Source organism: Petaurus breviceps, unplaced genomic scaffold (genome assembly GCF_028583685.1).
Source record: "Petaurus breviceps papuanus isolate PSGF00001 unplaced genomic scaffold, PetGlider_PUasm1.0 90410, whole genome shotgun sequence".
NCBI classification, from domain to species: Eukaryota; Metazoa; Chordata; class Mammalia; order Diprotodontia; family Petauridae; genus Petaurus; species Petaurus breviceps.
Genome location: NW_027187242.1, coordinates 200,516 through 222,627, shown reverse-complemented (window position 1 = coordinate 222,627; position 22,112 = coordinate 200,516). Strand labels below are relative to the sequence as shown.

Below are 22,112 nucleotides of genomic sequence, written 5' to 3'. Positions count from 1 at the left end.
TCCACCTCTACCCCCTTACCGTGTCTGCCCTTCAGAGCAAGAGAACCCACCGCTTGGGTGTCGGCACCCTGAGTCAAGTCCATATGACCTCCCCTGGGCATCGGAGAGGGGTCTTGGGAGGAGGGTGTTGGTGAGCCTGTCATACCCCTGGGAGGACCCTTTCTGTTAACTGATTCCTCCCCAAGCCTGTGGGATCTGCCTCCCTAAGAGATCTTGTAAAGGCCCCTTTTCTCCTCTGGCCCTGCTGTCACACCTGGGTCTGCCTGCCTCAGTCTCTCCCCTCCAGTCTACCCTGTTTAGCCTTCAAAGTGATTTTCCTCAAGCTCATATCACTGTCCCCTGTCTCTACTCCCTAAGCCTCGTGGCCCCCTATCACCCCCAGGAGCAAACCCAGAATGCTCTGCTGAGAGTTCAGAGCCCTAATAGTCCCAGCATGTCCCATCCTTCCCCCAATCCTCTGATACCTCACTCCCTAACACACCCTCCTGGGTCTAGTGCCCCTGGCCCCTGGCCCCCTGACCTCCCTGGCCCCTGGTTCCCCAGCCTCTAGCCCCCAGCCTATAGGCCTCCTGCCCTCCTGGCCCCCCAGCCCCCCAGGCCCCCCAGGCCCCAGGACCTCCCCGGCCTCCCTGTGGGTCCATGGACAAGACCCTCCATTTCTCAGCTCCGGCATGTTCTCTGCCTGTCCCCAGGACCTTCTTGGGCTCCCTTCAGCCCCCTCATCTTCACCCTTTCCTGAGCCCCCTTGGCACCAGTGCCGTCCTCTCCTCTTTCCAGAGGGTTTGCTCAGAGTGGTTTGTACACTGTCTCCCCCATGCGCCTGACAGGGATTAGCTTTTGCCTTTTTTTGGCATCCCCTGCTCTTTCGTAGAGCCTGGCCCTCACTAGGTGCTTCATAAATGCCTGGCGGGCAGAGGAGTCAGCCCATTCCACAGGTCCCACCTTGGGCACGCACCATCCCAGAGCTGTTGGCCTTCAGCCCACCCTTTCCTCCTCACTTCGCTCACTTTAGTCTGAGCTGGGAGCACTGAGCCTCCTTCACTCCCGAGTAGTCCAGTCCTCAGATGGACGGACAGGTGGCCCCCAAGCTTCCTGAGCCCCTTCAGCAGGAGGTGGAAGGGCAGCTGGCAGTTGGAGCAGAGGGGCCTAGTGGGCCACCAGCTCAATGGGAGGCTGCACTCAAGGTCAAGGCTACCTTAAGGCATGGCACTCTGCCCAGTGGTCAAGAAACCTGCCTCGGGTGCTTCCTAGCTGCAGGACCCAGGGTGTGTTCTATGGGTGGTCACCAGCAGTAGCCTTGGTTCTGGCCACAGGAGCCAAACTGCTGGGTTTCCTGCAGGTCCACTGGGCCGCACATGGTCTCCCCCGGGGGAAGAGCCTGGATTTCAGACTGGATTTTGTCTTTCTGGGTGATAGGCAATTGGAATAATAAAAATTCCGATGGGTTTTCTGTCTCTTCCCTCCAGCAGAGGCTGGGAGTGTTGATGGAGGCTGGGGGACAGAGAGGACAGATTCCATGGGGAGTTAGATTCCCAGAAGATGAACCCCACACTGAGGGGAAGAAGGAGCATTCACAATGTGGGCCACACAGGGGCAGGCCAGGCCAGGACCTGGGGAAGCAGGAGGGGCGATCAGAGAATGGGACCCCAAATGGGCACAGTCTGAATCAGAGCCTCCCTGAGCTGGGTCCTGGAGGTGCCCAGGAACAGGGAGCTCAGGACCCCTTGAGGCAGCCAATCCCTGCCTCCCCTGGGAGCTGGCTCTGCCCTCTGGGGCCAAATGGAACAAAGCAGGCCCCCCCCTTTACAAGCTAGAACACGGTAAACAGCCCCCCTTAATGTTCTCCCCTCCAGATTCTACATCCCCACCTTCCCCTGACTTCCATGTCATGTCCCCAAGGTAAGCAGAGGCAGAACTCTATTGGAAGGAAGGGGCCTGGGAAGGAGGCTCAGAGAGTCTCCCCTGGGCTCTTCCCAACCCCAAGTGGCACTGGGAGCTGGGGATCTTCTCTAGGCCCCACTTCTCCATTCCAGCGCTGCTGCCAGGGAGAGCTCCCAGCTCTGACGGCACCGATGGATGGGCCATGCCCACCCCCCCCACACTGAGCAGCAGAGCCTTGGCATCCCTTGGCCCTCCTCCAGCCAGGACGTGGCCACCTCCAGAAGCTTGCTCAACACTTCCTGGAGAGGGGGAGGTTTTTCTTCATAAAATTATTCTCTTTTTTTTAGTCAATTTTTTGAAAAGAACAAAACAACCCCCCCTCCCTCCCACCAAACCTCAGCCTATAGCAGCGGAAGAAGGAAGTGAAACTGTCCTGAAGTGTGATACCCACCCCCTAAGCAGGAGCTCATAGGCCTGCACACACCTGCACACACACACACACACACACACACACGCACACCACCACCACCACCCACTAGGCACACAAAGACAGTCCAGGGCCCATGGCGGAGGCTGAGATGGCCCAGGACCCAACAGAGGGCAGCCCCGAGGAGGAGCAGCAGCCGCTGGTGGAAGCCACTGGGTAAGGAAGCCCTGAGTGGTGCCACCAGCCCCAGCATTCTCTAGAGCTGGAGAGCTGGGGGTGCTCTCCCCCACCTCCCTGAGATGCGTCGTTGGTCTGGGCTCCCAATTCTGGTTCTGCCACTTAGTTCTCGGGTGACCCTGGGTGCATTTCTTGGTCCCTCTGCGATTGTTTTCTGTAAAATAAGGGGGTTAGGCTAGAGGGCCTCTAGCTCCTGCCAGTTCTCAATCTGACCCATGACCTGGGAAACGCCTGGTCTGGTCACCACCATAAGGCCTTTCTCCTTCCTTTCTACTCAGCTTCTCTGGTCAAAAAAGGGTCAGGCATGACTGACTTGGAAAGGAGAAGACTTAAGTGTCTTCTGTGTCTAAGACACTTTGGTTAGGAGAGAGGAGACTTGCTCCTTGGCTCCAAACGGCAACGGTTGGAAGTGGAAGAATTATTGGGCTATCCCAGTGTGGAGGAGGCTGCCTTAGGAGGTAGTGGGCTCCCTCTTGAGCAGAGGCTGAAGGGCCACCATGGTCTCTTCCCACTCCGGCCGTGGGAGATTGGTGATTGGCTGGGGTGGGAGGGACGCTCTCCTGAGCCCGTGGGAGACAGGGGAAGGATAAGCATCTCTATGGCATCTACTATGTGCCAGCCTTATGCCAAGCATTTTTTCTTATTTTACACTTGAGGAGACCGAGGCACACAGCAGCAATTAAGGGACTTGACCAGGGTCATACTAGTTAGTATCTGAGGGCTTCCTGACTCTGGACCCAGAGCTCTGTCCACAGTACCACAAGCCAGGGGAGTACCCTCCCAGGATGGGGTGGGGAGGAAGGTAAGGAGGGGAGGAGAGCCCTGGAGCATGGCTCCCACATCCTGGCCAGCTCTGGTGTCCCGGCCTTGGCTACGAAAGAAGGAGGCCCTGCAGGGAGTCAAGCCTGGGAGTTGGTAATAGGAACGACATGGCCTGAGAGGGAAAGGGGGGAACGTGAGACTGGGGCCTTCAGGAGAAGGAACCAGATCCCTCCACTCCCTGCAAGAGGCCCAGGAAGCTCTGGGGTGTTTCCCCAAGGAGAGGGTCAGGATAGAGCCTGGGGGTGACTGCAGGCAGGGCTGGCTGCTGAGGGGTGGGGTGCTTCCTCTTCCTATTTCCTCCCCACTCTCACCCCACCCTGGAGCAGGGACCAGGTCTCTCCCACATCCCTCTGCGGACATCTTGGCCCCAGCTTTTCCAGTCCTTCTCTGTTCTCCAAACGTGGTCAGGCCAGGCTGTGGATGCCCAGCCCTGTCTTGGCCCCCTGACCTGGGCTGGTGGAGGCCAGAACTGATGCCTGTTGTCTCCTAGCCCAGTACAAAGTGGGTTCATTGTTTGTATCCCATGGCCTTTGTTTCTACATTGGCCACCAGCCCTGGGACCTCAGGAACCTGAGTTAATGCATCCCTAGGTCTTATCTACCCACATTACAGAGGTGGAGACTGAAGCAACCCAGATCAGGGAAGGGCCTAGCCCAAGGTCTCAAAATCCTGACTCCGAAGCCTGCCCTGCTGCTGCTGCTCCAGGAAGCAGAATGGGGGTGGGTGGGGAAGAGGGAGGCTGACCAACTCTCATTGCTGGGGGAAGGGGAAGCCAGCGTGGGCTGGGGTGGCGCAGGCTCTAGGTAGGGTTTTTGTGGGATCTTGAGGTGGGTGGGGACTCCATGAAAAAGCAGGAAAGGGCCTGAGGGACTGGCCAAGAATGAGCCCGGCTAGGGGGTTGAGGGGCCACATGGGTGAGAAACTCCCTTGGACGCTGCTGATGGTGTTGGGGGAGTGTCAGGAAAAAGAAAACTGGAGAGCTTAGGGCATGGGCTGACTGTGGAAGGCCTTGAATGGCAGGCTGAGGCGTTGAAACTAGATCTTAGGTCAGGCGCTGGTCTGAATGTTTCTGGAAGCATACATGTGTCTTCTTCTTGCTTCAGGAAGTGGGCTGTCTGCAGGAAGTGTTGCTGTGACTGGCATGGCAGGCCCTCTACCCAGGGCTGGGCTGGGGCAAGAACTCCACACTCCAGAGAGGGAAGGATGCTAGTGAGGCCCCTTCCCCTGACCCCTGGACATTTGCAGCCCTGCTGACCTATGAGGAAGCCAAAGCTCCCAGCTCCCTGAGGGGAAGTGTAGGAGGTGGGGGGGACCCTGGGCTCTGGGAAGGAGGGGCATTGGAGGGGGACCATCCCCCAGGCCCTGGGAAGGAGGGGAGCTGAAGGCTCTGCCATTCAGGGGACCATCCTTAGGCTCTGGGACAGGCTTTTCTTGACTTGGGATGAGCAGAGGACAGGACCCCTAGCAGTGACTAGGCCTGGGCTGATCCTTCCCAGTCGGGGTTCAGGGAATTGAGCTGACTTCCCCTGTGAGCCTCAGCCTGCACAGAACGCTCACAGGGCCATGCTCAGAAATCCTCTGAGGAGCTCAGGGACGGGCACGTAGGGTACCCTGAGCTTGCCACACCTGCTTTTGGAAGCCTGAGCTCTCCAGACAGCTGCCCAGGGACCCTCCCCCACCCCAAGATAGAGCCTGACGTCACCCTAATGAGTGCTTCGTGCCGGCCGCCTTGTCCCTAATGTCCTCGTCCCTCTTGGGCCCACATATTGCCCATGAATGGACATGGGCCCAGACTGGGGGCACAGCCCTCCCCCAGTCCTTCTTCCTTGGCCTCCTCCTTAACTCCCCCCCCTTCAGCTGTTGTGAATTCCCCAGATCACTGGGTAATCCGGCAGCTCCCTTCCAAAGTGGGCCTGTTGCTAAGGGGCCTCTGAGCCAGGGGAAGGAGAAGGGGCTGAGACACTGATCCCTCTGATGCGTCCCCAGGCTTCTGTGGAAGCTGATTCCAGGAGGCTGAGGAGGGGCTGGAGGAAGGAATATCACTGGGTGCATCAGGAAGATGGGGCCCAGGCAGGGCAAGAGAGAGCTCGCTGACTTGCCTGAATCATTCCCAGTTAGCTAGGGTGTGTACAAACTATACATTTGGGGAGATTTTCCCCAGGAACCTCAAAGGGAAGAGAAAAAAACAAGAAAGAGAGGGGAGGGCAGGGGAGAGGGACAGAGCCTTCTGGGGGGAAGACCTGAGGCCAGCCTGGACACCCCCAGCCCCCAGGGGCTGATGCTACCCTCCCTTTCCCCACTCCACTCCACAATGCAGAACTGAGACATACCAGGTTTGCACAATGAAAACGAGATCCAGACATTAACCTAGAGAAATGGGCTTTTTCAAAGCCTCTGTCAGGTTGGAGAGAGTGGAAAATCCCTGCAATGGGTGGAACTGTCTTAAGCACAGACTTCATTAGCAGTCCCAGCCCCCCATGTCCTGCATTCCCAGGCTATCAGAGCAGGGCTGAGGCAGAAAATGTCTGAGCCGGGGAGGATCTGAGAATCCAGAAAGAACTCGGCAGCCTGGATGAAAGGGGTCCCCTTCCCTCTGCTCAACTTCCCCCATCTCTGCTGGGCCCCTCAGCTTCTCAGTCCCAGAATCTGAGAACTCCCAGGCCAGGAGGGCCTTGTTCTCCCCAGCATCCCCACCCTTGCCTCCCCCCATGGGGACAAGAAGCTTCCTTTCCCCTCTCTTCCCCCCCTGCCCCTGCACCTAGATCACCCCAATTCTCAGGCAGGCTCAGTAGGGAGTGGGAGGAAGAAGCCAGGAGCTGGAGGCCAGGCTCTGCCAACAGCACCTGTGTGACCTTGGACCAGTAATCAGCCTCTCAGACCAGGGACCCTCCATGTAAAGAGGAGGGGCTGAACAAGGTGGTCTTGGAGGCCCCTAAATCTTCCCAGCCCAAAACCTGTCATGGGCTCTTTCTTCCAGACTGGGGTGGGGGCAGCTGCTCAGGGTCCTTCACTAGGGGCTTTCTGCCCCACGCCCCTGGATTCTGAGCTTGTCCCTCTCATGTTCCCCAAGCATTCTCCATGGAGAGATGGCCCTCTTCCAGGATTCTGGTCCCTTTGAGAACAGGCTAGAGGAGAAAAGTAGCAGGGACAAAGGCACAGTCCTGCCTTTGGGCTCCAACATTAACATCACAGCGAGAGGGCTAGGCAGTAGCAGTGTAGCTGAACAGGAGTCACTGGTGCCATCTTGGATTGCATTGAGAGGGAAGGGCACCGATTCCGGGGCTGAGGAGGTGAGAGCCCCAAGGGCCTATGCTCTGGTCAGATCCCCAGGGTATGACTGTTTTCGTTTCTGCCCATTACTGCTCAAGATGGGCATTGGTAAGATGCCCTCCAGAGTGTCCAGAGAAGGGCCTGGAATCCACAGCAGGAACTCTGGACTTCTACAATCCAGGCTCAGCTTAGGGAGCCGCCTCCTCTGAGAAGCCTTCCCTGATTTCCTCGGGGGATCCCTCTGCCTCTTTGCTTTCTGTGGCTCTGACTCTCCCTCCCTCTCCTCAAGTCACCTTGCATGTCCCCCAGCCCTGGTGGGCTACAAGCCCTCTGAGGGTGCGGCCCTTTTCTCTCAGTATCCCCAGCCTGGGGCATGGGGCCCTGGATGGAGGAACAATCTAATGCTATTTGTTGAATTAAAGATCAGATTGGAGAGAATCTGATTGAACTCTCTTGTTTTACAGGAGAGAATGAAGCCCAAACTCGGAAAGGGATTTCCCAAGTTCTATAGCTTTAGCCTAGACTGACTCTCAGCTCAGGTGTATTGGGCCCCTGTGGTCTGATAGCAGAGATAGTGAAGCCTGTAGGTTTGGGGGGGGGGGTATGGCACGCCTTGGGAGGGGCTTCTCCAGGCTCTGTCCCCAAGAGTGACCCCTTTGAGGCCTCCCAGACTGCCTGTGTCCCTGCTCCTGTCCCCAGTCTCCTTTGTTCTGTTTCCCAGTGGATCTCTGGGACTCCCCGCCCCCTCCAGGGCTGGGCAGTGCCCCATCACCCCAATCCTTCTTGCCCATTTAAGGCGCCGATGACCCTTTCTACCGCCAGAGGGCTCACTCCCCTCATTCAGGATTTCCCAGACCACCCGGAGAGACTATCTCTGTAGGTCCCTCATAGACCACGCAGCCAGAGCTAGGAGGGGCCTCAGGGATGCTCCCACACTCCCAGCCCCAGGGGTCTCTCCAGGGCCAGCGCACAGGCCACAACTGGGGTGCCTGTGTCAGTGTGGGCCAGTCTTTAACTCTGACCACTTCAAGGCATTGGCCTCTTGTCCTCCTCCCCTGTCTGGGGAAAGGTTCAGGTCTGGGATGGAACAAAAACCATCTCTGGGCAGGTCCCTGGGCAGCCCCAGGCCAGAGAGCAGGGGGGGATCTCCAGGGCAAAAAGCACAAGGTGGGAGGGATTCCCAGGCTGAAGAGCAGGGTCGGGGAGGCAAAAGGGTGGTCTGTACATTTGCATGGTTGCTGAGAGGAGAGGCTCAGCCAAGAACGGGGGTCTTTCGGGCAGGAGGCGATTAGATTAGATGCAGTCAGCAGCCCTGGCAGTTTCAGCTCAGGATCCAGAAGTGATAGTGAGCTCTTGCCTTTCTGTTTCCTCTTCACTCAGCACAACCTCTGGCACATTTTGTTGTCATTTCAGTCGTGTGCGACTCTGTGACCCCGTTTGGGGCTTTCTTTGCAGTGATGCTGGAGCCATTTCCTTCTCCGGCTCATTTTACAGATGAGGAAACTGAGGCAAACAGGGTGAAGTGACTTGTCCAGGGTCACCCAGCTAGGAAGGGTCTAAGTCCAGATTTGAACTCTGGAAGAGGACTTTTCCTGACTCCAGACCGGGCGCTCCATCCACATCTGTGGCACCACCTAGCTTCCCCCTGGCACCTAGCAGGTGTCTCGTATACCAGTTGACTGACTGATGGAATTACTGGAGCTCAAAAGGTAGTAACCATGGTTCTGCCTCGGGCCGATTTGCAGGAGTCTCAGGGGAGCCCCCGAACTTTTCTCAGGGATTCAGATAAAGACACACGTAGTTGTTGATCAAAGGAGAGGCGGCACCCTGGAGGACAGAATCAGGATTCTGGAAGGTCTGAATGGCCAGAGCCCTGAGCCCAACCCAGTCAGACAGAGTATGATCCGCACCCCGGCCCCATCTGTGGGCCTTGAGCAATGTGGTCTCAAGGCGGCTGAAGGAGTGGACATAACCAAGGGAGATTCTGTACCTCAGGCCTTATCGATGCAGGAAAAGGCAGCCCAGAGGCATGGATAGTCATGGGCCGGCAGGCTCTCTGCACTCAATTTCCATGAGGACCAGCCACTGGAGCAGTGGGGTGCCCCGAATGAGGGGGGCTTCGAGAGCAGCCCCCAGAAGCTGTTCCTCCTGACTCACAAAGTTAACTGCTGAGAGATGGCGAGGCAGGACAGCCAGGACTGGGCTCATCAGTTATGGGCTACTTCCCCAAAAACCTTGGGCTCAGGCATCTGTCAGGTCCCGAATCCTCTTCTCATCATGCACCCTTTGGGTGGGCATCTGGTAAAGCCTGAGGATCCCTGCCCACATCTGTAGAGGCAAAGTAAAGCCCCTAGAGAGACAAAGGAATCCCATTCATCAGAAAGCTCACTAGCTAAGATGCCACAGCCCAGGTTACAGACCCTTTCAACAAGCCAAACTGCAGAATTCCTTTGAAGATGAAGCCACAGAAACAGCCTTTTGAGCCTCAGGATCAGTCCAGGCTTAAGGCAGGGAGGTGGGTGTTCAGCACTGCCCTGGAAGCAGGAGGGGGTGAATGCCTTCAGACGGTCTCACCCACTTACAAATGGCTTTGGGCCAAAAGCATCAAGCCCCAGAGCACTGCAGGGCCCCTTGGGAAAGACTGACAATCACTCAAAAGACTTTGGTCTGACCATCCAAACAAGAAAAACCAAGTGGATGAAGACTGTCTCCTATCTAGATTATAGCAAGCTTTTGGAGCTTGTCCATCAGTGAGTCCATTGGACAGCATGCAGATGGGACTAGAAGATAAGAGAGGAGGAGCTCTCAGTCTAATGGAACCAGGAGTGATAGGGGTTGACAGGGAAAGGGGAAAGATGCAAAGGAACTGAAATGTCTGCCAGTTCCAGCTGTCTACAAACCGACTGGGCTGCCTTGCAGGTGGTGAATTTCCTCTGACCAGAGGGGATTGGGGGGTGATTTCTGACCTGCTCCAGTCACACACCTTGACTTGGCCATTGCCTCTCCACTGGCAATCTGTACCTTGCCTCTGGTGTTTAGTGCCACCCAGAAGCATTGTCTACACAGAATATAGATGGCATTTCTCTCTCACTTGAAAAGTGATTGCAGAGGCTGCTAGGTGGCACACTGAATAGAGCACCAGCCCTGGAGTCAGAAGGACCTGAGTTCAAATACAGACTCAAACACTTAAAAAAGACAAAAAAAAAAAAAAAAGAAAAGTGATTGCAAAGTTCTTTATTACAACAACCTTATGAGACAGATGAGGAAACTGAGGCCAGAGGGGCTATTGATTCCTTTAGGAGAAGCACCTGGGGTCTGTACTATCTCTCCCAGTAATTTCATCATGGCCTTAATTGAATGATGGGATCCAAGACACAGAGATCACAAAGTCAAAGACAGCTGGGTGACCCAATAGATAGAGTCCTGTACCTGGAGTCAGAAGGACCTGAGTCCAAATGTGGCCTCAGACACTTCTTTGCTTTTTTTTTTGGAGGGAGGAAGGCAGGGCAGTTGGGGTTAAGTGATTTGCCCAGGGTCACACAGCTAGTAAATGTTAAGAGTCTGAGTCTGGATTTGAACTCAGGTCCTCCTGACTCCAGGGCTGGTGCTGCCCCTCCCAGATACTTCTCTGCTAGGTGACCCTGGGCAGCTCACTTCCTCTCCCCCCTCCCCTTCCTCATTTTCTCATCTGTAAAAGGAGGGTCTTGTCCTTGACGGCCTCATCTCTCACTGCTTGGTGGCCATCTCTGACTGGCTGCCCTGTAGACAAACCTCCCTGGCACTGTGGAGGTCAGCATGCTGCCATCCCTCCAGCTCCTTACTCTCTCCCCTTCCCCACCCCCTTCCATCCTTTGCCAAAGCTTGTCACTACTGGGGTGACCTTGCTTCTTGTGTGTGCCCCCTTCTCTTCATTCCCACAGACGCCTTCCTGGTATACACCCTCATTCCTCTGCTCCAACCACCGAGAGTCTCCTCGTGGAGTGTCTGCCTCTACCACCCTCTTTCCCCATGGGACACACTCTACTCATTTTCCTAAAGGTTGATCTGACCAGTCTCTCCCTAGTCAGGAACCACCAGTGGCTCCCCATCCCCTCTGGGCCCTAAAAGAAAACCCTCTGTTTGACTTTGGAAACCCTCACACCCAGCCCCCCGCCCCTGCCTTGCCTGTCTCTTGGACCTTAGTGTCTGTGTCTTTGTGTACTTCCTACCCACCAGCCTCTGCCAAAGCCAAGGTCAAAGAAAGGACCTTTGACTTCCTCCCAAGGGCTCTGAATGGAAGCTGCCCAAAGGCAGGGGTTGCCTGTCTGCCCTCACAGTCCTCTGTGTTTCTGGCTCTTCCTAAAGGTGACCTTGAGAGGTAAATGACTTGCCCACAGTGTTACATCTTGTAAGCATCTAAGGCAGGCTGACCGAATCCCCCAGAACCCCAGCTGTTAAGGGGGAAACTTAGTCCTAGGACCTTGGCAACTAGGGGGTCCGACTCAGCCTAGAGTCAAGGGGAGTTCAGATCCAGCCTCAGAGGCTTCCTAGATGGGTGACCCTGAGCGAGTCACCTCAGGATCTCTGTCAAGAAAATCCCAAAAGGGGTCACAGAGAGTCAGACACAATGAGCAATGACAACCTAGCCCCTGTCCTTCCCTGTGCAGGCTGTGTGCCCTGACCTCATCTCAGAATTCTCACCAGATAGGGGCAGGGTGGTGGGGGAGATCTGGGGGGAAGCTCTGGAACCTAACAACAGGGCTCATTTGCATCCTGAGCTATCTCCCACCAACAGCTTCTCCTTCCTCCCGAGCCCTCCCTCCTCTTTCCTTTCCCTGGGACCATGTTAGGAGGGCATTCACTGGCTGTCTCCTCCCCTCCCCTGGTGTGTTCCTCCCTCCTGTCAGGACTGGGGAGCAGACCAGGCTAGCCTCCCTGCTCTTCCCCCACCCTGGTTCCTGGGAGGGAGAGGGCAGACGCCCAGCTCCTTGCCCCTTTTCTGCCTTGCAGACTCATTCCTCTGTCTCTAGAGGCTAGGGGAAGAGGGTGTGCAGAGCGGCCAGCCAAAGTGGCCTAAGGGTTCTAGGCCTAGGGGTCCCACAGCTTGTCCAACCCCTCGACTTTCTCAAAGCCAGACCTTAGACCCTAGCCTGAGCTCTGGGAGGGAGGCAGGGCAGGAAAGGGACCACTCTCACGTTTTACTGGTAAGGAAACTGAGGCTCAGGAAGTAGGAATGATTTAAGGCCCCTGTAGGGGCAGACCTCTAGCTCCCTTGCCACGGCTCTAACCACTAAGCAGGCTGCCCCTTGCTCTGGGCCCCACCCCACTGAGTGGGGAGGCAAAGGGAAGAGGGCCAGTGTAGAGATGAGGCCCAGGGACCTGTTTCCTCCCCCGTACAATGAGTGGGGTACCTGCCCAGAGTGGTGTGGTGGGAAACAGAGGATTCCTGTGTAGGTATGGCTTGGGCTGGATTCCAATCCTGTTCTACCACTTACTGGGTGATCTTCTGGGTCTTAATCTCCTCACCTGTATGAAGGAACTGGTCTAGATTGTGGGTCTGCAAGGGCCCTCTGACTTTTGGGAGAGTGGGCTTTGGAGCCTCAGCCAGGGGAGGAAAGTCAGGCATGCTGGGAGGGGAAAGACTCAGCAGGAGACTGGGAAGGCCCCCTGGGAAGTTCTGGCCAGTTCTTCAGGACAGATAAGCCCTGTGCTGGAGTGGGAGGCAAACTGAAACTGGAAAGGGAGGGAGAAAGTCCCAGGAAATCCCCTGGCCCTTCAGAACTCCCCAGAGGCCTTCCAGGCCTCCCTCTGGTCTCAGTCTGTAAATAGCCTCTCTCTGGGGAAGGGAGTGGGGAAATTGGCTGAAAACCTCTGGAAAGAGAAGGGCTGGGTGAGAACCCTGTGCATGGAGGGGCAGTGAGGTGGGCCAGAGGGCCCGTCCTGCCAGAAAAGCCTCTGAACATGGGCGTGGGCCACCAGGGGAAGGGGCTGGGGAATTTGAGGCCTGTAAGCACCGGCCAGATGCCCCTGGTCCCAATCATGGGGCCTTTTCTGCTGCAGTGAGGGCTCCGAAGACCCCTTCCCACTCTAAATTCAGGATTCTACCTAAGACTCTTTTTATAAGGCCAAGCAGGGTCAGTTCCTTTGGTTCCTCTAATTCCAAATCCCACCCAGGGCAGGCACCCTCATGCCCATTTCACAGAGGGCTATGGCCAATGACCCAGAGCTCTGGCAGACTGAATGGAGGTGGGCAAACACTGAGTTGTACTGACCATGGGAGGGCTGGAGTGGCTAGGAGGCAGAAGGGAGGAGGAGGAGGAGGAAGAGGAGGGTGGGGCTCAGGTGCCTGGGAGATTCAGATTGAAATCCTGCCTGGGCCCCCAGCTTTGTTTTCTGATAAGCTTGCTGTCAGCCCCCTTGATCCAAGCCAAGAGAAGGTGCTGGCCAGTGAGCTCCCTGGGAAGCCCCATCTCTTTCCTTACCCAGATCCCACATCTATCCCCATTAGAACTGCTTTCTTGGCAGTTTCCCATTCTTCCTCCCTTGGTTCTCTTTCCCTGGAAAATCTCTGCCATGAAAGTATCCTCCCCCTTCCCACTGACCCTCTCCTGCCATCCAAGGCACACACAGGCGAGGCTCCCCAATCTTTCCTTCCTTCTCCAGCACAAATTCCAGGAAGGGACAGTTACCCCCAGCCTCTAAAAGGTCTAGTCATTTCTATTTCAGAACTTCAGAATGTGACTCTGCCCTCAGCCCAGCTGCTGCCTCACACATTCATTCCCCAGGTTCTGAGACCTCTTCTGGCATGGCAGGACTGCTGGGGTGGGGTCGGGTGGGGCAAAGCCTTCTTGTGCTCCCCCAAATCTCCTCCTGCATTCCCAGGCCACTCCCTAGCTTGTTATGGAGCTAGGGCTATCTATATTAAGAACCCAGAGCTCAAACTTGCTTGGGGGGGGGGGGGGTCCAGTTGTTTCTGGAAAAAAATAATGTGTCTCATCTGAACCGTGGACTGTGGGTCCCCTCCACTCGCTCCCCCACAATCCATCTCTCACAAGTCTGATTGGGTGTCAGCCTTTCTCTTCTCCTCTGGTGTCAGGCATCCCTCCATCCTTCCTGTCTGTCCTCCCTTGACCCTCCAGACGCATAGGATTCCTTGTCTCTGGGAGAGCTGGGGGTCCCCTGGAGAGCACATATTTGTTCATCTCTTTCTGCCCCCCATTTTCTGTCCCTTCAGGAGGCTGTTTTTTTCTCTCCCTTGGTTCCACCCCCCCAAAGATGCTAGAGTTCCCCTAGGGGGACACATTTGGCTGAAAGCAAGTCCTGAGTAGTCCAAGGGTGGGGTAGGGGGCAGGTTTCAGCAGCTGCTGATGGTCTCTGATTTGAGGATCACACACTCTGGAGGAAAAATTGGTGCCCAATGGACCCATTCGTTCTTCATTTGGTCTTTGGAAGTGAATAGCTGGCTCTGGTCCCTCTCCTCCAGCTCCATTTTCCCAGAGTTCGCCATCTGTCTGGGGATATAGGAAGCACATTTGCAGAGAGCTCACGATCTCAGCCAGTGCTTGATGTTGGCTTCAAATCTCAGTGTCCCTATCTGCAAAATGAGATGGGGGGAGGGGGCTGTAAGGGTCTCTTGGGTCCTTGCGACCCTGAATCTTGTCTCATAAGCTGGCAGCCAAAGCTGGTGCACCAGCAGGGAGTGTTAGGGCTCACTTTGGGTTAGCTCTCAAACCTTCCAAGAACACTCCCAGAGAGGGCAGCACCAAAGCAGGCCTTGAACCGTGGGGAAGCTTTGTACCGATCTTAGTCGCCCTGATCTGGAGTAGTGAGGTGGGAGAAGGTCCACAAGACCAAGTCAGAGAACAAAGGCCAGGATTCCAAAGGCACAGTGCACTGCTGGAGATGGCTGGGTGAAAAGACAGAAGCAGCACTGTGGTGGGGGGAGGCCAGGAGACAGAATAATAATGACTGGCCAGCAGCCACTGGCCAAGAGAAGGAGGGAAATGTGTCCCTGCGTGAGAAGAACCACAGCCTTGGGCATTAAAGCACATGGCAGACAGGGAGGGCCGAGCCCCCAGCGGTGGCCTTGGGAGGGAGGAGTCAAAAGCAAGAGAGATTGCAAACTTCTAGAGAAGGGCATGCTTCTTAAAGAGAAGGGCATAGGCCCTGCAGACTCTAGACCTGTCAATCTGACTCTGCTGGGAAAGTCTAGAACCAGAGATGGCCAGTGTTCCCCTACAAGTAGACACAAAGGTCCCCCAAAGCCAGCCAATGTTCATCAAGGACAGTTCAGCTCTATGCTGGGTTTATTTCCTTTTTTTACAGAATTACTCAACTGAGCCAAGGAGGAAGTTCACCAGAAGAAAACCTGCACCTAGATTTCAGCAAAGCCTTTAATAAAGGATCTCTTCCTATTCTTGGGGCAGCTAGTGACCAGCCCAGTGCACAGAGCACCAGGCCTGGAGTCAGGAAGACTCATCTTCCTTCATTCAAATCCAGCCTCAGATATTTGTAGCTCTGTGACCCTGGGCAAGTCACTTGACCCTGTTTCCCTGTTTTCTCATCTGGAAAGTGAGAAGGAAATTGCAAATCACTCTAATATCTCTGCCAAGAAAACCCCAAATGTGGAACAACAGCAACTCCACTTGGGGAAAAAGATGGAGAGAGGATGATGGAAACATTCAGAAATGGAGAAAAGGTCAGACTCCTCACCCTCCCTGCCAAGGTCTCCAATGGGGTGCCTCAGGGCTCAGGCCCTTTCCATTTTAATCAGGGGCCAAAATGGAAAGCTTATCAGGTTTGTAGGTGACTCAAAGCTGGGGGGATCTAATGAGATGAAATTCAGCAGGGATAAGCAGGAAGTCTTATACCAGGGCTCTGAAAATCAGCCTCCTACTACAGGATGGGAGAAGAGACAGCAGCTGTTCTGATGAGATCTGGGAGTTTAGTGGACCACAAGCTCAGCCTGAAGGTCCTTCTCAAGTCCATGCCCCTCCCCGTCCTGGTGCTGAGGGCTCTCAGAAGCAGCGTTGGGAGCTGGGTCTCTGCCCTTCAGGCCCTGCAGCCTCCCTTGCTCAGACCCCCCCAAGTCTGGACAGCAGCCTGGTCCAGAGCCACTGGGAGGAGCTTTTGGAAGGGGATCATTTGCAGGTCCTGATGGCCCACAGGGCAGGGCCCAGGCCAAGCGGGCAGCCCAGGGGCCTGACAGTCAGCACTGACTTCACTGCTGTCTCTGTAGTTGTGACCACAGGTCACAGGTCCAGCCCCTTGGGCCTCACACACATCTCTTGTCTCCACGCCTTTGCATTGGCTGCCCCCTCCAAGCTTCCTCATCTCCAGCTTTTCATTGCCCATCTTCTTGGTGTTCAGTTATGCTTGACACTATGTGACCCAGTTGGGGGTTTCTTGGCAGATCCTGGACTGGTTTGCTATTTCCTCCTCCATCTCATTTTACAGACAAGGAAACAGAGGCAGACAGGGTAAAGTGACTTGCCCAGGGTTACACAGCTAGGAAGGATTTGAACTCAGGTCCTCCTGACCCCAGTCCTTGTGGACAGGAATTGGGTTTGCTTTTCTTTCTGTGTTTCCCTGGTTCTTGACACATAGTAAGGGCTTAATAGATGAGAAGATGAACACTTCTGGGGTTTCTTCAGAGCAGAAGGTGTTGGGAAAGCACAGGGAAGTCTGTCTCTTTGGAGCCCAAGGACAGCTGCCCTTCCTGTCCCCACATCCCACAGCCTGCCTGGCCCTGATCTGGAGCCTTCCTGGAGCCTGCTTTCTGGTTTCGATCTGGGACGCCAGCCTCCTTCCGTCTCCCACTCGCCCTCGGAAGACCCCACGGCCCTGGCCACCCTTTCCAGTACTGGACCCTCCTTTGATCTCAGCTCCTGAGGGGCTGGGCCAGGGGCAGGAATAAGCCTCCTTCTCCTTGTTCTCTACTGCCCTCCCTGGCCCTCTCTCCACAGCCGTCACCCAGAAAGAACCCCTAAGCTTCTGCTTCTCCCATCCAAGGACATCAATCAGCAGACAGCCTTGGGGCCTTCCCCTCCCCCCCTTCCCCCCCCCCCTCCGAGGGTCTGCTCACAGTTTTCCTCCCCATGCTAGTTCTTGTCTTTATATTAAGGGGCTTCAATGTGTACGTTAATGTCTCCTCAAATAGCCCCCTCTGGGTCACTGGGCCACCCCCCCCACAAGGGATCGGGCCACCCCCCAACTATTTCATGATGGAGAGTCCTGAAATGCCTCTTAGACCACCATGTCCTCTCCTGTCTGCCATCTTTTCTTAGATCTTATCCCTCCTACCCCTGTGATTATTCCCATTTCCCAGGAATTCTGGGACCTCTGTTCCTCAGGGCTTTCCCTGGTCATTATCACCTATGTGCTGGCTTAGCTTTCTTCTCAATTCCCAGTCTGGATCCTAAAATTAACAATTGACATCGGAGTGTCTTCTGCTCCCTTGCCCCATGTCCACCAGTAACAGTTCATTCAGGTCCAAGGCCATGCCCAGGTTCTACCATCCTTCCCGTCTCTGGTCTTACTCCCCAACAGCAACAGAGGACTGGGGGAAGCCACAGTCTGGGATGAACGGGTCCCCTGCAAATCGACATGGTCAAGGGCACTGCCCCTTCTGGAGTCTATCCTCCCTCAGACCCTCCCAAACCTCCCTCACCCTTCACTCTGACCTCTGCTTTTCCCCTTCTCCACAAACTCCTTTGCCATCATACCCCTATTCTTCCCTCCTTTCCTCCAGCCTGATAAAGAGGTGGGCCTTCTCCTTGCTAAGGATTGAGCCTTTATGTGTGCCTCCACCTGTCTGACCATCCATCAGCCTCCTGATCCATGTGCCTCCCCTGGTCTCCTTGCTGGCTTCTCTCCTCTTGTCTTTCTGAATCCAGCCCTGGCACTCTAAGCCCCGGGCCACCTGGCTGGAGTGGTGGCAGTGGCAGCACTACATTCGGATTGGGTTTTGAAGGCTGCCATCATCCCACCTGATCCTGACTGCTTTGACAGAGGGGGTGGTCGCCAGGATGGTGCCCCACCAGGCCTGCCTTTTGCCCCATGAAGCGGCCCAGGTCAGAAAGTTGATAAAAGATTCAGCATTTCAGGTGTCTGATTCACATGAAAGGCTCCTTCTCCCACCTCCGCTCTGATTCCTGGGCTCCAGAACTGGAATTCTGGCTTCCTCACCCCCATCTCTTAGAATCTCCAGCTTCCTTTAAAGCCTCAGCCCCCAAGCCCCAAATTAACTGGTCTTTTCTTTCTTCTTTCTCTCCCGGTGGATCTCTGTACTGGCTACTTCCCCCACAGGCCCTGAGGGCAAAGCAGCTCATCTTTGTCTGGGAATTCCTAGCACCAATGGCACACAGTAGGCCTGTTAATCAATTAATTGATTTTTGGAAGGCTGGCCACCAGAAGGAAACAACAGCAGGCAATAAAAAGCTCCTGGTCCGTTCAATCTGGCTCAGATGGTCCATTCAATCTGGTTGGGATGGTCCATTCAATCTGGCTCCGATGGTCCGTTCAATCTGGTTGGGATGGTCTGTTCAATCTGGTTGGGATGGTCGGGTCAATCTGGCTCGGATGGCTAGATCTCTGAAGGAGGGGAGTTTGGAGAGGAAAAGCTACCGAGCTGGGGGACGAGAAGAGGATGGGAAAAGGGAAATGAGCTGGTGCAGGGCAGTAGGTGGGGGGAGACATTATTGCTCTGGCCTTGCCTTGGCTCGCTCTGCCAAGAATCAGCTTTGACAGAGAATTGCCAGGACAAAAAGCGACTAGTCAGGCGCTCACCCTGAGATTAGTGAGGAGAGAATGGGAGCCCCTGGGGCCCTGCACGGCCCTCCAGGCTTCTGAAAGAACTGCCCTCTGCCACTGCCAAGTCTCCACAGCCAGGAGCCCCGCCAGGACCAGACGTGGTCCCAAAGGCTGGCCGCCCAGTCTACAAAGGGCAGACCCCAAATGTGGGCCGGGAGCTGCCATTCTCATGACAATTGCTAGCATTTAGGCAGAGCCTAGCCTGAGGGCCTGGAACCTGGAATGATCTCATTTAACAGCCTGGTCCCCCATTTTAGCTTTGAGGTAGCTGAGGCAGGCAGCGAGGATTTGACACCCCAGGGCTCCAAAGCTAGTCAATGTCTGAGACTGGATTTGAACTCAGGTCTGCCGGATTCCAAGTCTGGCAGCCTATCTGCTGCCCCAGCAGGGTGCCTGGTGTTACAAGGATTGCTGAGAAAAGGGAGCAGCAATCACAGGGTCCTGGTGGCTTCTTCTGGGGCGAGACTCCCCTGACTGCCTTTTCTGACAGGGAGCCGGGCAGCTATGTTGGAGAAACACCAGAGGAAGGGTTTGGGGAGATTTTTGCAAAGCACTTGGTGGAGTTTCTTCTGTTAATCTTGTAGAAAAGATGGTGAGAGAAATGGTGGCTGATCAAGGCTGATTTAGAGCTGGCTGGATCCCTAGGTCCCAAAGAGCAGCTACTAACAGTTGGATGTTAGGTGGTCTCGGGAAGTACCCGCCCCGCCCCCCCCCCCCCCCAAGGTCTCTGCTAATTACACTTTTATCAGCACGGTGGATAGGGTTCTAACAGACTGGACTAAGCCCTAGTGGTGAGTACTGGTGGCTGGGGCAGCAGTCTGCTTCTCCTAGAGGTAAAGCTGAGGGTTTGGGGAGTATCTGAGCCCCCACCAGTGTGGTCTCTACTGTTTATCAGCCATCCAGACTTCATTTTAATTTGTTTTTAGAAATACGTGTTTAGTAGGATGTTGCAGTAACAACAGTTGATACAAAGCGCCTCAGCTCCAGTCCCAAAGTGGGAGCTGTCCCAGAGGAGACTCCAGGAGAGAGAGCGTTCAGAGAATGTGTGCTTTCCTTGGGAGCTCTGTGCCCCTTCACGGAGCCCTCACGAAGTCATCCTGGGCGACTCAGAGAGGCGGCTGCTGACTTTCTGTAACTCAGAGACCGACTTTTCAGGGGATGACCAGTTTGTCCTCGGGCCACTGCTGCTCCTGGGATGTCGCTACCAACTCTGATGGGAGGTCACTACCAACTCTGATGGGAGGTCCAGCTCTTCGGACTTTATGCTCTAGTCTATGGGGAGGTGAAGAGGGATCCTCCCTCTGGGCTCCTTTTCTCCCCCTCCCCACCTTGCTGCCTTCATCAGGAGCTCTTGGAGTCTGATCACTCCAATCAGTAATTGTCGGCTCACTGCCCTCCTTTCTGGGATCTCCAGATGGGAGGCCACTTCTCTCAACCAATTCCTGGACATTTCCCAGGTATTCTCACCTGATTGTAGTATTGGAATGTTAATCAAACCAGTTGGGGATTGGGTTGGAGGAAGGGAATGTCCCTCTCACACTCGGATGAATCCAGAGGTGACAAATTCATGAAACTTGGAGGTCACACAAATCTGGAAGGAGTTGCTCAATACCAGATTTGGGACTGGGAAGGGCTGATGTCTTAGCTCTGGGGCCCTCAGGGCTCTGTCCTGGGCCCTCTGCTCTTCTCCCTCTAGCCTACTTCCAGTAACCATGTCTTCAACTTGCGGATTCCATGACTGTCTGTCTCTATGCTGAGGCCTCTCAGATCTGCCTTTCCTGGAAGGCTCTCCGTCCTCCCCAGCCCTCAGAATTCCAGGGCCTTCCCTGTTAATCATTGCCTATTTCCTCTGTTAATCATTGCCTATTTATCTAGTCAGGAGATTCCTTTGTACATATTAGTTGGCATGGTGTCTCCTTGAGGGCAGGCACCATCCTTTGATTCTCTTTGTGTCTCCTGAGCCACAGTGCCTGGCACACAGTCAGCAATTAATAAGTGTTTATGAAATGATCAGTGGATAGTGATTTCAATCCAGTTTGTGGGTCTATAGCTTGTGTTCCCCCATTAGGCTGTGAGCTCTTTGAGAGAAGTGACTGGCTTTTTACGTTTCTCTGTATCTCAGATCTTGGTGCATGGCATAGCACACAGTAGGCACTTAATCGGTGCTCATTATTACCTAAACGGACAGCTAGACCATTGGGTAGAGTCTAATCCAGTGAAATCTCACAAGAAGTGTAAAAGCTTCCCCATGAGTTATAAATCTTTCTCTTGCCAAGGATCAGATGCCCAGGAGGCAAGGGAGGAAGGTTTCATGGGAGCACAAGGTCACTGTGAGTCAACAGGGTGAGGTGGCCACCAAAGGGGCTGGGCGAGGGAGCTGCTCAGGCTAGGTCCCTGCCATCGGCAGAAGCTGAGCACACCTAGAGGCTTAAGCACAGCTCTGGGTACCCCACTTGGGGAAGGCCCTTGAGAAGGCTGCCAAGGGTTGGGGCAGAGTGGGCTGAGAAAGCTGGAGGTCTTGCCTGGGGAGCACAGTCTGGAGCTTGTACTGAGAGCCTTTATGCCAGAGGAGAGCGCCAGGGGGTGAGCCCTCTGGGGCTCCGGAACCGCTCTTCCTCGGAAGACATACAGGCTGGTTCTGTTGGGCCACCAAAGGCAGGGCCCAGAGCATTGTGGGGAAGGCAGAGGGCCTCGAGATCAGGGAAGCCCCTCGGCGTAACTGGGCGAGCTGTACCCGTGAGGGGCTGGGCAGCCCACTGGCCAGGCGTCTTGTACCCAGGGTTCAGGCTTTAGTCTGCTACTACGGGGCTAGTTGCTTAGGGAAGAGGAGGCAAGCAAACAGTCCCTGCCCTCGGGGAGTTTACTTTCTGATGGGGAAGACTGGATGGAAAAGGCAGATGAAAAGGCAGTCCAGGCCCAGGGTAAGGCGGTAGAGGCTGGAAATGAGCCGCGGAGGTTCCCCAGCGTGGAGAGTGCCACTCGCTCAAGGCCTCGTCCAGAAATGGGCTGGGTGACTTCCACTCAGTGAACCCTAGGCCCTTCCCCTGGAGCATAATTTGATCACATGTGAGGTGCTCAAGAAGCCCGGGCTTCATCGAGAAGTATTCGCTCTGGGGAGAGAAGGGTTTTCACTACTAGGGGAGCACCCAGGATCGGGGGCGGGGTGGTGGGGGGGACAGTGGCTGTAACGGTCATAGGAAAAGGGCCAGTTGGAGCGCGGGGGGAGCGATGTTGGGGCTCAGAAGCGAGTCACTCCGGAGAGGTTGTGCTGAGGCTGGGAGAGCGCACCCGGCCATCGGCCCATCTCCTCCCGGACCCAGGGGCTTCACCTAGACGGGAGCTCTTCCTCCTTCCTCCATTATGAGGGTGATCTGTAGGGTAGTCCTCCCCGCACCCCACCCCCCATGTGGCTCAGCCATCTAGGCAGGGAGGGGCCTCAGGTGATAGCGGGGTGGGGTAGAGGGAAAACAAAGACACAATGGAGAACGGAGGAAAGGAGAAAGTGAGGGAGTAGGAGAAGGGGAGTGAGTGAGGCAGGAGGCTTAGGGGGGGGGGGCGGGGAGGACACAAAGGGAGAGACCCGGAGGCAGGTCGAGAAACAAAGGCAGAAAGCGGGACTGTGGGCACGGTTCCGGCGCTTCAGGCTGAGGCTCCCGAGCTCCAGCCCCCCCCCCCCCCCCCCCCC

At 55.4% G+C, this 22,112-nt stretch overlaps 1 protein-coding gene across 1 annotated transcript in view; it reads left to right on the top strand.

Moving 5' to 3' along the window:
- The first annotated feature begins 2,376 nt into the window (after positions 1-2,376).
- Positions 2,377-22,112, top strand: part of LSP1 (lymphocyte specific protein 1) — a 60,602-nt gene continuing 40,866 nt past the window's right edge. The window contains exon 1 of the mRNA XM_069108623.1: positions 2,377-2,524. Coding sequence (XP_068964724.1) covers positions 2,445-2,524 — 80 coding nt within the window. The 5' untranslated portion in view covers positions 2,377-2,444. The remainder of the gene's footprint in view (positions 2,525-22,112) is intronic.